The sequence below is a fragment of the Heptranchias perlo genome, chromosome 11 (assembly GCF_035084215.1).
Source record: "Heptranchias perlo isolate sHepPer1 chromosome 11, sHepPer1.hap1, whole genome shotgun sequence".
Taxonomy (NCBI): Eukaryota; Metazoa; Chordata; class Chondrichthyes; order Hexanchiformes; family Hexanchidae; genus Heptranchias; species Heptranchias perlo.
Genome location: NC_090335.1, coordinates 82,863,055 through 82,876,621, shown reverse-complemented (window position 1 = coordinate 82,876,621; position 13,567 = coordinate 82,863,055). Strand labels below are relative to the sequence as shown.

The window sequence follows — 13,567 nt, the reverse complement described above, 5'->3', positions numbered from 1 at the left end:
TGGTCTCACCAAGGCCCTGTATAACTGCAGTAAGACATCCCTGCTCCTGTACTCAAATCCTCTTGCAATGAAGGCCAACATACCATTCGCCTTCCTAACTGCTTGCTGCACCTGAATGCTCGCTTTCAGCGACTGGTGTACAAGGACACCCAGGTCTCGTTGCACCTCCCCTTTTCCCAATCTATCACCATTCAGATAATAATCTGCCTTTCTGTTTTTACAACCAAAGTGGATAACCTCACATTTATCTACATTATACTGCATCTGCCATGTTCTTGCCCATTCACCCAACTTGTCGAAATCACATTGGAGCCTCTTTGCATCCTCCTCACAGCTCACATTCCACCCCAGCTTTGTGTCATCTGCAAACTTGGAAATGTTACATTCAGTTCCCTCATCCAAATCATTGATATATATTGTGAATAGCTGGGGCCCAAGCACTGATCCCTGCAGTACCCCACTAGCCACTGCCTGCCACCCGGAAAAAGACCCGTTTATTCCTACTCTCTGTTTCCTGTCTGTTAACCAATTCTCAATCCATGCCAGTATATTCCCCCCAATCCCATGTGCTTTAATTTTGCACACTAACCTCTTGTGTGGGACCTTATCAAAAGCCTTCTGAAAATCCAAATACACCACATCCACTGGTTCTCCCCTATCTATTCTACTAGTTACATCCTCAAAAAACTCCAGTAGATTTGTTAAGCATGATTTCCCTTTCATAAACCCATGCTGACTTTGTCCAATCCCATTAATGCCTTCCAAGTGTTCTGTTATCACATCTTTTATTATAGACTCTAGCATTTTCCCCACTACTGATGTCAGGCTAACTGGTCTGTAATTCGCTGTTTTTTCTCTCCCTCCTTTTTTAAATAGTGGGGTTACATTTGCCACCCTCCAATCTGTAGGAACTGTTCCAGAGTCTATAGAATTTTGGAATTTCTCTTTCGCACTCTCTCTCTTTCGCACTCTCTCTCTTACCCATGCTCCCATTTCCCATTCTGTCTCTTTCACACCCTCTCTCTTTCCCCCTCTCTCTTATTCCCACCATCTCTCATTCCCACCATCTCTCATTCCCACATTTTCTCTTTCCCACTCTATCTTTCCCACACTCTCTCTTTCCCACTCTATCTCTTTCCAATTCTCTCCCTTCCTCACTCTCCCTTTTTCCCACACTCTCTCCTTCCCGCTCCCTCTCTTTCCCACTCTCTCTCTTTCCCACTCTCTCTCTTTCCTACTCCTTCTTTTTCCCACTCTCTCCATTCCCCTCTCTCCCACAGTCTCTCATTCCCACTCTATATCTTTCCCACACTCTCTCTTTCCAACTCTCTCTTTCTCCCACACTCTCTCTTTCCAACTCTCTCTCCTTCCCACGCTCTCTCCTTCCCACTCTCTACCTTTCCCACTCTATCTCTCCCCCACCCTCTCTCTTTCCCAATCTCTCTCTCTCTATCCCACCATCTCTCCATCTCTCTTTCCCTCTCTCTCCTTCCCCCTCTCTCTCTTTCCCAAACTCTTTCTTTCCCGCACTCTCTTTATCCCACTCTGTCTTTCCCAGCCTCTCTCTTTCCCAATCTCTCTCTCTCTCTATTCCACCATCTCTCTTTCCCTGTCTCTCCCTTTCCCAACCTTTTCCTTTCCCACTCTTGCTCATTCCCTCTCTCTCTCTTTCCCTATCTCCCTCTTTCCCACACTTTCTTTTCCTCTCTCTCACTTTCCCTCTCTCTCTCTTTCGCACAATCTTTCCCTCTCTCTCTTTTTCACAACCTTGATCTTTCCCACCATCTCTCTTTCCCACTCTTTCTCTTTCACTCTCACTCTCACTTTCCCACCTTCTCACTTTCCCTCTCTCTATCCTTCCCTCTCTCTCATTCCATCTCTCTCTATCCCACCCTCTCTCTCTCTCCCTCTCTCTCTTTCCAACACACTCTCTTTCCCACTCTCTCCCTTTCACTCTCACTCTCACTTTCCCACCTTCTCACTTTCCCTCTCTCTATCCTTCCCTCTCTCATTCCATCTCTCTCTATCCCACCCTCTCTCTCTCTCCCTCTCTCTCTTTCCAACACACTCTCTTTCCCACTCTCTCTTTCCCTCTCTCTATCTTTCCCACACTCTCTCTTTCCCTCTCTCTATCTTTCCCACACTCTCTCTTTCCCACCCGCTCTCTTTCCAACCCGCTCTCTTTCCCTCTCTCTCTCTCTTTCCCACTCTCTCTCTTTCTCTCTCTCTTTCCCACCATCTCTCTTTCCCACACTCTCTTTTTCTCTCCCTTTCCCCCTCTCTTTTTTTACCTCCCTCTCTCTCCTTTCCCCCTCTCTCTCTTTCCCCCCTCTCTCTCCCTCTCTCTCTTTCTCATTCTCTCCATTTCCCACTCTCTCTCTTTCTCTCTCTTTCCCTTTCTCTCTTTCCCGCTCTCTCTTTTTCTCTCTTTCCCCCCTCTCTCCCTCTCTCTCCCTTTGCCTCTCTCTCTTTCCCACCCTCTCTCTCCCTCTCTCGCTCTTTCACACTCTCCCACTTTCCCACTCTCTCTCTTTCTCTCTTTCTCCCTCTTCCCTCTCTCTCTCCGACTCTCTCTCTCTTTCCCACACTTTCTATTTCTCTCTCTTTCCCCCTCTCTTTCCCTCTCTCTCTCCCCCTCTCTCTGTTTCGCAGTCTCTCTCTTTCCCACTCTCTATCTTTCCCTCTCTCTCTTTCCCTCTCTCTATCTTTCCCTCTCTCTTTCCCATCCGCTCTCTTTCCCACTCTCTCTCTTTCCCACTCTCTCTTTGCCAATCTCTCTTTCCTTCTCTCTCTTTCCAACTCTCCCTCTTTCCCTTGCTCGCTCTTTCCCACACACTCTCTTTCCCTCTCTCTCTTTTTCCCTCCCTCTCTTTCCCACACTTTCTCTTTCACCTTCTCTCTCTTTCCCTCTCCCTCTCTTTCCCTCTCCCTCTTTCTCTCTCTTTCCCTCTCTCTCTATCCCACTATCTCTCTTTCCCACACTCTCTCTTTCTCTCCCTTTCCCCCTCTCTCTTTTTCCCTCCCTCTCTCTCGCTCTCTCTCTCACACCCTCACTCTCTCTCGCTCTCTTTCCCAATCTCTCTCTTTCCCACCCTCTCTCTCCTTCTCTCTCTCTCTTTCCCAATCTTTCTCTTTCCCACCCTCTCTCTCCTTCTCTCTCTCTTTCGCACTCTCCCTCTTTTCCTCTCACTCTGGAGGTGGATGTGTAATTAATGGAGGGGACGTGTCGTTAATGGAGGGGACGTGTCGTTAATGGAGGGGACGTGTCGTTAATGGAGGGGACGTGTCTTTAATGGAGGGGATGTGTCTTCAATGGAGGGGATGTGTCTTTAATGGAGGGGACGTGTCTTTAATGGAGGGGACGTGTCGTTAATGGAGGGGATGTGTCTTTAATGGAGGGGATGTGTCGTTAATGGAGGGGATGTGTCGTTAATGGAGGGGATGTGTCTTTAATGGAGGGGACGTGTCGTTAATGGAGGGGACGTGTCGTTAATGGAGGGGACGTGTCGTTAATGGAGGTGGATGTGTCGTTAATGGAGGGGATGTGTCTTTAATGGAGGGGACGTGTCGTTAATGGAGGGGATGTGTCGTTAATGGAGGGGACGTGTCGTTAATGGAGGGGACGTGTCGTTAATGGAGGGGATGTGTCTTTAATGGAGGGGATGTGTCTTTAATGGAGGTGGACGTGTCGTTAATGGAGGGGACGTGTCGTTAATGGAGGTGGATGTGTCTTTAATGGAGGGGATGTGTCTTTAATGGCGTTGGATGTGTCTTTAATGGAGGGGACGTGTCGTTAATGGAGGGGACGTGTCGTTAATGGAGGGGATGTGTCGTTAATGGAGGTGGATGTGTCTTTAATGGAGGGGATGTGTCGTTAATGGAGGGGACGTGTCTTTAATGGAGGGGACGTGTCGTTAATGGAGGGGATGTGTCGTTAATGGAGGGGATGTGTCGTTAATGGAGGGGACGTGTCGTTAATGGAGGGGATGTGTCTTTAATGGAGGGGATGTGTCGTTAATGGAGGGGATGTGTCTTTAATGGAGGGGACGTGTCTTTAATGGAGGGGACGTGTCGTTAATGGAGGGGACGTGTCTTTAATGGAGGGGACGTGTCTTTAATGGAGGGGATGTGTCGTTAATGGAGGGGATGTGTCGTTAATGGAGGGGACGTGTCTTTAATGGAGGGGATGTGTCTTTAATGGAGGGGACGTGTCTTTAATGGAGGGGATGTGTCGTTAATGGAGGGGACGTGTCGTTAATGGAGGGGATGTGTCTTTAATGGAGGGGACGTGTCTTTAATGGAGGGGACGTGTCGTTAATGGAGGGGACGTGTCTTTAATGGAGGGGACGTGTCTTTAATGGAGGGGACGTGTCTTTAATGGAGGGGACGTGTATTTAATGGAGGGGACGTGTCGTTAATGGAGGGGATGTGTCTTTAATGGAGGGGACGTGTCGTTAATGGAGGGGATGTGTCTTTAATGGAGGGGACGTGTCGTTAATGGAGGGGATGTGTCGTTAATGGAGGGGATGTGTCGTTAATGGAGGGGATGTGTCTTTAATGGAGGGGACGTGTCGTTAATGGAGGGGACGTGTCGTTAATGGAGGGGACGTGTCTTTAATGGAGGGGATGTGTCTTTAATGGAGGAGGATGTGTCGTTAATGGAGGGGACGTGTCGTTAATGGAGGGGACGTGTCGTTAATGGAGGGGACGTGTCTTTAATGGAGGGGATGTGTCTTTAATGGAGGGGATGTGTCGTTAATGGAGGGGATGTGTCTTTAATGGAGGGGACGTGTCGTTAATGGAGGGGACGTGTCGTTAATGGAGGGGACGTGTCTTTAATGGAGGGGATGTGTCTTTAATGGAGGGGATGTGTCGTTAATGGAGGGGATGTGTCTTTAATGGAGGGGACGTGTCGTTAATGGAGGGGACGTGTCGTTAATGGAGGGGATGTGTCGTTAATGGAGGGGACGTGTCTTTAATGGAGGGGACGTGTCGTTAATGGAGGGGACGTGTCTTTAATGGAGGGGACGTGTCGTTAATGGAGGGGACGTGTCGTTAATGGAGGGGACGTGTCGTTAATGGAGGGGATGTGTCTTTAATGGAGGGGATGTGTCGTTAATGGAGGGGATGTGTCTTTAATGGAGGGGATGTGTCGTTAATGGAGGGGATGTGTCTTTAATGGAGGGGATGTGTCGTTAATGGAGGGGATGTGTCTTTAATGGAGGGGATGTGTCGTTAATGGAGGGGATGTGTCTTTAATGGAGGGGATGTGTCGTTAATGGAGGGGATGTGTCTTTAATGGAGGGGATGTGTCTTTAATGGAGGGGACGTGTCGTTAATGGAGGGGATGTGTCTTTAATGGAGGGGATGTGTCGTTAATGGAGGGGATGTGTCTTTAATGGAGGGGACGTGTCGTTAATGGAGGGGATGTGTCTTTAATGGAGGGGACGTGTCGTTAATGAAGGGGATGTGTCGTTAATGGAGGTGGATGTGTCTTTAATGGAGGGGATGTGTCTTTAATGAAGGGGATGTGTCTTTAATGGAGGGGACGTGTCTTTAATGAAGGGGATGTGTCTTTAATGGAGGGGACGTGTCGTTAATGAAGGGGACGTGTCGTTAATGAAGGGGATGTGTCTTTAATGGAGGGGATGTGTCTTTAATGGAGGGGACGTGTCGTTAATGGAGGGGACGTGTCGTTAATGGAGGGGACGTGTCGTTAATGGAGGGGATGTGTCTTTAATGGAGGGGACGTGTCGTTAATGGAGGGGACGTGTCGTTAATGGAGGGGACGTGTCGTTAATGGAGGGGATGTGTCGTTAATGGAGGTGGATGTGTCTTTAATGGAGGGGATGTGTCGTTAATGGAGGGGATGTGTCTTTAATGGAGGGGACGTGTCGTTAATGGAGGGGACGTGTCGTTAATGGAGGGGACGTGTCGTTAATGGAGGGGACGTGTCGTTAATGGAGGGGACGTGTCGTTAATGGAGGGGACGTGTCGTTAATGGAGGGGACGTGTCGTTAATGGAGGGGACGTGTCGTTAATGGAGGGGATGTGTCTTTAATGGAGGGGACGTGTCGTTAATGGAGGGGACGTGTCGTTAATGGAGGGGATGTGTCTTTAATGGAGGGGATGTGTCTTTAATGGAGGGGATGTATCTCCCACGTGTTTTTTGAGGTGTTAAGTGAGGGATATAGAATATACGATCGGGTAGATTACACAGGGTCCGATTGATAGAAGGTGCCGTCCCAGTGGGCCGAAGGACCTTTTCTCATTCGATGTTTGCCTTCGTTTTATGTTTTCGCATTATTCTGTTTTCATTAGAAGCAAGTCAAGTGTCAGAATGCCACAGCTTCACAAATCTACCAATAACTGAAACTATCATTGGGACGGACCTGGTCGTGAGGCTCCTCCTGTACACAGGGAGAAACTCGGCTTGTGCCTCCTTGATCAATGCCACCTATACCAGTCCGCTGGATGTCAACAAGACCACCATCTTTCTTATCCACGGATACAGACCATTTGGATCACCACCAAACTGGTTGACTAAGATGATAGTGACTCTACAAAGGGTCGATGACATGAACTTAATCATCGTTGACTGGAACAGGGGTGCAACCACTATTAATTATCCAGTCGCTGTCGCTAACACCAAGAAAGTGGCCGCCATTTTGAAGCCAGTGATTGACAACATACTGGTGAGAATTTTTGTTTTAGTGTTAAAAGAATCCCTTTGGATCAGTCCAAGTGACAATAGCAGCTCTCTGTCTGGTGACGATTGTATTTACAGCAGTTCTTATGTTCTTGTGGTCTCTGCATGTTGTATACATGACAACCATTTGCATTTCACACTGAATGCCAGTGTTTTGGGGACCTGCTTAGCATGCCAACGTTTGCTGAAGAAAATAAGTGAAGTGGACCCCTCTCTCCCAGCCTCAGACCTCCTGAGTCCAGTTGCTAATGCACTGGAACAGGGTCCTTGTCCCCTCTCCGCTAAAGGCCGGGTTGCAGCTTCTGCATCCTGTAGGTGGGAACTCTACCAGAATGGGATATACAGAGGTGGCATCCTCAGCCACTAGTACTGGGAGCAGCAGAGAAAGCAGATAAGAACCTTGTCTGGTCCATTAACCCTTGGACTCAAGTCGGAAGTGGACGGGCGAGAAATGTACGGCAGTGAAAGGAAAAGGAGAGGGGAAATGAAGGAGTGCGATAAGGGGAGGAAATGAAAGAAAGAAGAAAGGGGAAATGAACGGCAATGAAGCGGAGAGAGAAGTTGGAATCTCTGGTTTGTAAAGACAGGGAGAAGCTGGGAGAGACACTTTGAGATGGGGAGGAATCAGAGTGTTAGCATTAACTGAGAGGGGATAGGGAGGAAGGGTGGCAGCATGAACTCAAAGTGGTAAAGAATGCTAGCATGGGAGGGGGGAAAGATTGGGGCAGCTTGAACTGGGGAAGTGGCAGGCTGGGTTGGAACCAATTGTGTGTATTGACAAAGCCCAGTGTACAAAGCCCAGTGTACAAAGCCCAGTGTACAAAGCCCATCTAACCACTTAGTTTCAAGTGATGTGGAGATGCCGGTGATGGACTGGGGTTGACAATTGTAAACAATTTTACAACACCAAGTTATAGTTCAACGATTTTATTTGAAATTTACAAGCTTTCGGAGGCTTCCTCCTTCCTCAGGTAAATGTCAGGAACTCCTTGAAGCCTATGCATTTATACATCATAGAACAATACATGGTGATTACAGACATTCTTTGCAACTGCCCGTTGCCAAGGCAATCATCGTGTTCAGACAGAGACGTGTTACCGACAGAACCCCCGAATATACATTCAACAACAAAAAAAACAAACAGGAAAAAAAAAACAGAGAGAGAGAGGCAGAAACATCCGGAAGGCAGAGAAAGCCAGCAAATGAACCGTTATATTAAAAACAGATAGCTTTTGTTCACTGGTGGGGTAACGTGTAGCGTGACATGAACCCAAGATCCCGGTTGAGGCCGCCCTCATGGGTGCGGAACTTGGCTATCAATTTCTGCTCGACAATTTTGCGTTGTCATGTGTCTCGAAGGCCGCCTTGGAGTACGCTTACCCGAAGGTCGGTGGCTGAATGTCCTTGACTGCTGAAGTGTTCCCCGACTGGGAGGGAACCCTCCTGTCTGGCGATTGTTGCGCGGTGTCCGTTCATCCGTTGTCGCAGCGTCTGCATGGTCTCGCCAATGTACCATGCTCTGGGGCATCCTTTCCTGCAATGTATGAGGTAGACAACGTTGGCCAAGTCACAGGAGTATGAACCATGCACCTGGTGGGTGGTGTCCTCTCGTGTGATGGTGGTATCTGTGTCGATGATCTGGCATGTCTTGCAGAGGTTACCGCGGCAGGGTTGTGTGGTGTCGTGGACGCTGTTCTCCTGAAAGCTAGGTAAGTTGCTGCGAACGATGGTCTGTTTGAGGTTGGGTGGCTGTTTAAAGGCGAGTAGTGGAGGTGTGGGGATGGCCATAGCGAGGTGTTCGTCGTCATTGATGACATGTTGAAAGCTGCAGAGAACATGGCGTAGTTTCTCCGCTCCGGGGAAGTACTGGACGACAAAGGCTACTCTGTTGGTTGCGTCCCGTGTTAGACTTCTGAGGAGGTATTTGCGATTTTTCGCTGTGGCCCGTCGGAACTGTCGATCGATGAGTTGAGCGTCATATCCCGTTCTTACGAGGGCGTCTTTCAGCGTCTGTAGGTGTCCATCGCGTTCCTCCTCGTCTGAGCAGACCCTGTGTATTCGCAGGGCCTGTCCATAGGGCATGGCCTCTTTGATGTGGTTAGGGTGGAAGCTGGAAAAGTGGAGCATCGTGAGGTTGTCCGTGGGCTTGCGGTAGAGTGAGGTGCTGAGGTGCCCGTCTTTGATGGAGATTCGTGTGTCCAAGAAAGAAACTGATTCTGAGGAGTAGTCCATGGTGAGCTTGATGGTGGGATGGAACTTGTTGATGTTATCGTGTAGTCTCTTCAGTGATTCCTCACCGTGGGTCCATAGGAAGAAAATGTCGTCGATGTATCTGGTGTATAGCGTTGGTTGGAGGTCCTGTGCAGTGAAGAAGTCGTGCTCGAACTTGTGCATGAAAATGTTGGCGTATTGGGGTGCGAATTTGGTCCCCATGGCTGTTCCGTGTGTTTGGGTAAAGAACTGGTTATTGAAGGTGAAGACATTGTGATCCAGGATGAAGCGGATGAGTTGTAGGATGGCGTCTGGAGATTGGCTGTTGTTGGTGTTGAGTATTGATGCTGTCGCAGCGATGCCGTCATCGTGGGGGATACTGGTGTAGAGTGCCGAGACGTCCATCGTGGTGAGAAGTGTTCCTGGTTCAACTGGTCCGTGGGCACTGAGTTTTTGTAGGAAGTCTGTAGTGTCGCGACAGAAGCTGGGGGTTCCCTGTACGATGGGTTTCAGGATGCCCTCGACGTATCCAGAGAGGTTCTCACACAGGGTTCCGTTGCCTGATACGATAGGACATCCGGGTGTGTTGGCTTTGTGTATCTTTGGGAGGCAGTAGAAGTCTCCCACACGGGGAGTACGTGGGATGAGAGTGCGTAGGATGCTTTGAAGGTCTGGATCAAAGGTCTTGATCAGTTTGTTGAGCTGGTGGGTGTGTTCTTTGGTCGGATCTGCGGGTAACCGCCTGTAGTGTTCCTGGTTGTCCAGTTGTCGGTATGCTTCTTTGCAATAGTCCATTCTGTTCTGTATGACGATGGCTCCTCCTTTGTCCGCTGGTTTGATGACGATGTTGCTGTTGGTCTTGAGAGCGTTGATGGCGTTGCGTTGTGCTCGGGTGACATTCTGGACTGTCTTCTGAGTGCGGCTGATGAATCTGGTGTTGACGCATCTCCTGACAGCTTGGGCATACATGTCAAGCTGAGGGCAGCGACCCTCCGGAGGAGGGACTGGACTTTGTACACTGGGCTTTGTACACTGGACTTTGTACACTGGGCTTTGTACACTGGGCTTTGTACACTGGGCTTTGTACACTGGGCTTTGTACACTTGGCTTTGTACACTGGGCTTTGTACACTGGGCTTTGTACACTGGACTTTGTATATTGGGCTTTGTACACTGGGCTTTGTTTTTAATATAACGGGTCATTTGCTGGCTTTCTCTGCCTTCTGGATGTTTCTGCCTCTCTCTCTCTGTTTTTTTTTTCCTGTTTGTTTTTTTTTGTTGTTGAATGTATATTCGGGGGCTCTGTAGGTAACACCTCTCTGTCTGAACACAGTGATTGCCTTGGCAACGGGCAGTTGCAAAGAATGTCTGTAATCACCATGTATTGTTCTGTGATTTGTAAATGCGTAGGCTTCAAGGAGTTCCTGACATTTACCTGAGGAAGGAGGAAGCCTCCGAAAGCTTGTAAATTTCAAATAAAATCGTTGGACTATAACTTGGTGTTGTAAAACTGTTTACAATTAGTTTCAAGTGTTAGGGCTGTTTTTGAGCTGTCAGCTTTCTGGGGGCTCTGACAGATTTCCGGGAACTGATGGCCAGCTTTGCTACTTTCCTAGCTTGATGTGTATTTGGTTATCTAGGAGTTTGAGGACTGATGCTGACAGGTAGACATCCAAACCCTGCTGGTCCAGTTGGGGAAGAGTTTCTGATACTTTTAGGGAAAAGAAAGAAAGATTTGCATTTATACAGCACCTTTCACTTGATCTAAAATGCTTTACAACCAATGAAATACTATTGACGTGTAGTCACTGTTGTAATGTAGGAAATGCGGCAGCCAATTTGTGCACAGCAAGATCCCACAAACAGGAAAGAAATAAATGGTCAGATAATCTGCTCAGGGTAGTGTTGGTTGAGGAATAAATATTGGCCAAGACTCCCCTGTTCTTCTTTGAAATAGTGGCCATGGGACATTTTACGTCCACCTGAGAGGGCAGACGGGACCTCGGTTTAACCTCTCATCTGAAAGACGGCACCTCCGACAGTGCAGCACTCCCTCAGTACTGACCCTCCGACAGTGCAGCACTCCCTCAGTACTGACCCTCCGACAGTGCAGCACTCCCTCAGTACTGACCCTCCGACAGTGCAGCACTCCCTCTGTACTGACCCTCCGACAGTGCAGCGCTCCCTCAGTACTGACCCTCCGACAGTGCAGCACTCCCTCAGTACTGACCCTCCGACAGTGCAGCGCTCCCTCAGTACTGACCCTCCGACAGTGCAGCACTCCCTCAGTACTGACCCTCCGACAGTGCAGCACTCCCTCAGTACTGACCCTCCGACAGTGCAGCACTCCCTCTGTACTGACCCTCCGACAGTGCAGCGCTCCCTCAGTACTGACCCTCCGACAGTGCAGCACTCCCTCAGTACTGACCCTCCGACAGTGCAGCGCTCCCTCAGTACTGACCCTCCGACAGTGCAGCGCTCCCTCAGTCCTGACCCTCCGACAGTGCAGCACTCCCTCAGTACTGACCCTCCGACAGTGCAGCGCTCCCTCAGTACTGACCCTCCGACAGTGCAGCACTCCCTCAGTACTGACCCTCCGACAGTGCAGCGCTCCCTCAGTACTGACCCTCCGACAGTGCAGCACTCCCTCAGTACTGACCCTCCGACAGTGCAGCACTCCCTCAGTACTGACCCTCCGACAGTGCAGCACTCCCTCTGTACTGACCCTCCGACAGTGCAGCGCTCCCTCAGTACTGACCCTCCGACAGTGCAGCACTCCCTCAGTACTGACCCTCCGACAGTGCAGCGCTCCCTCAGTACTGACCCTCCGACAGTGCAGCGCTCCCTCAGTCCTGACCCTCCGACAGTGCAGCACTCCCTCAGGACTGACCCTCCGACAGTGCAGCACTCCCTCAGTACTGATCCTCCGACAGTGCAGCACTCCCTCAGTACTGATCCTCCGACAGTGCAGCACTCCCTCAGTACTGCACAGAAGCTCGTGCTAGCGTCAGTTGCAAATACCCAAATATAATGCCTCGGAAATGGAAAATCCACCAAGGCTAAACCCCCGAAGTTATACTTCGAGGACTGCTTTGTGTTTACAGCCTTAAGATAATCGTTCATTGCTCTTCATCATCAATGCTGTTTCTTCAGGAAAATGGGGGTTCCCTCGACTTGATTCATATGATCGGTGTGAGTCTTGGTGCACACATATCTGGCTTCGTTGGAAGTATGTTTGATGGAAAGATTGGACGAATAACTGGTGAGGAACATTAGCCCATTTCTTTGACTGCTCCAATACTATGCAGGCACCAACAGTCTTTTCTTGTGCACTCGTTATTTACCTCTAGTTTCTTCTCTGTTTCTTTGGCAGCGTTTCTGTATATTTTCCTGTTAATTCAAACACAGGTGAGATCCAGTGATGGTACTCAAAATTCCTCTTCAGAAGGGACAGTTTTCACAGCTCGATTCTTCATGGCCGTGGGTCAGTGGGTCACACTCTTTGCCCCGGAGTCTATGAAGGTCATGGGTTCAAGTCTCACTCCAGAGACTTGAGCACTTAATCCACATAGGCCACAGCATGAGTACTGTGCACAGTTCTGGTCACCATTACAGGAAGGATGTGATTGCACTAGAGAGGGTGCAGAGGAGATTTACGAGGATGTTGCCAGGTCTGGAGAATTTTAGCTATGAGGAAAGATTGGATAGGCTGGGGTTGTTTTCTTTGGAACAGAGGAGGCTGAGGGGAGATTTAATTGAGGTGTACAAAATAATGAGGGGCCTAGATAGAGTGAATAGGAAGGACCTATTTCCCTCAGTAGAGGGGTCAGTGACCAGGAGATTTAAAGTAATTGGTAGAAGGATTTGAGGAGAGCTGAGGAGAAATCTTTTTCACCCAGAGGAGAGGGTGGGAGAGGCAGAAACCCTCAACTCATTTAAAAAGTACCTGGATGTGCACCTGAAGAGCCGTAACCTACAGGGCTACAGACCAAGAGCTGGAAAGTGGGATTAAGCTGGATAGCTCTTTTTCAGCCGGCACGGACACGATTGGCTGAATGGCCTCCTTCTGTGCCGTAACTTTCTATGATTCTATGATAATCCAGGCTGACACTCCCAGTGCAGTACTGAGGGACTGCTGCACTGTCGGAGGTGCCATCTTTCAGATGAGATGTTAAACCGAGGGTCCGTCTGCCCTCTCAGGTGGATGTAAAAGATCCCATGGAGCTACTTTGAAGAAGAGCAGGAAAGTTCTTCCTGGCGACCAGGCCAATATTTATCCCTCAATCAACATCAGTAAAACAGATTATTTTGTGATTATCACATTGCTGTTTGTGGGATCTTGCTGTGCACAAATTGACAGCTGTGTTTCCTGCATTACAACAGTGAATACACTTCAAAAGCACTTCATTGGCTGTAAACTACTTTGGGACGTCCTGAGTTCACGAAAGGCACTATATAAATGCAAGTCCTTCTTTCTTTATGGCGGCATCACTGCTGACTCTGGATTGCTCCTTACCCCTTTTATTCTTTTTCTTAAAATTATTCCTGGCATGCGAGCGATACTGACAAGGCTGTATTTATTATCCAATGTTAGTTACCCAGAAAGCAATAAGAGTCAATCACATAGTAGTGAGACTGGAGTCACGTG

The 13,567-nt window shown here is 49.0% G+C and overlaps 1 protein-coding gene across 2 annotated transcripts in view; it reads left to right on the top strand.

The window, feature by feature from the left end:
• The window catches only part of LOC137327035 (lipase member H-like), an 87,350-nt gene that overhangs the window by 16,769 nt on the left and 57,014 nt on the right, over window positions 1-13,567 (top strand). For both annotated transcript variants that reach the window (XM_067992416.1, XM_067992415.1), the window contains exons 2-3: window positions 6,322-6,695; window positions 12,073-12,181. In XM_067992416.1, coding sequence (XP_067848517.1) covers window positions 6,322-6,695; window positions 12,073-12,181 — 483 coding nt within the window. The remainder of the gene's footprint in view (window positions 1-6,321; window positions 6,696-12,072; window positions 12,182-13,567) is intronic.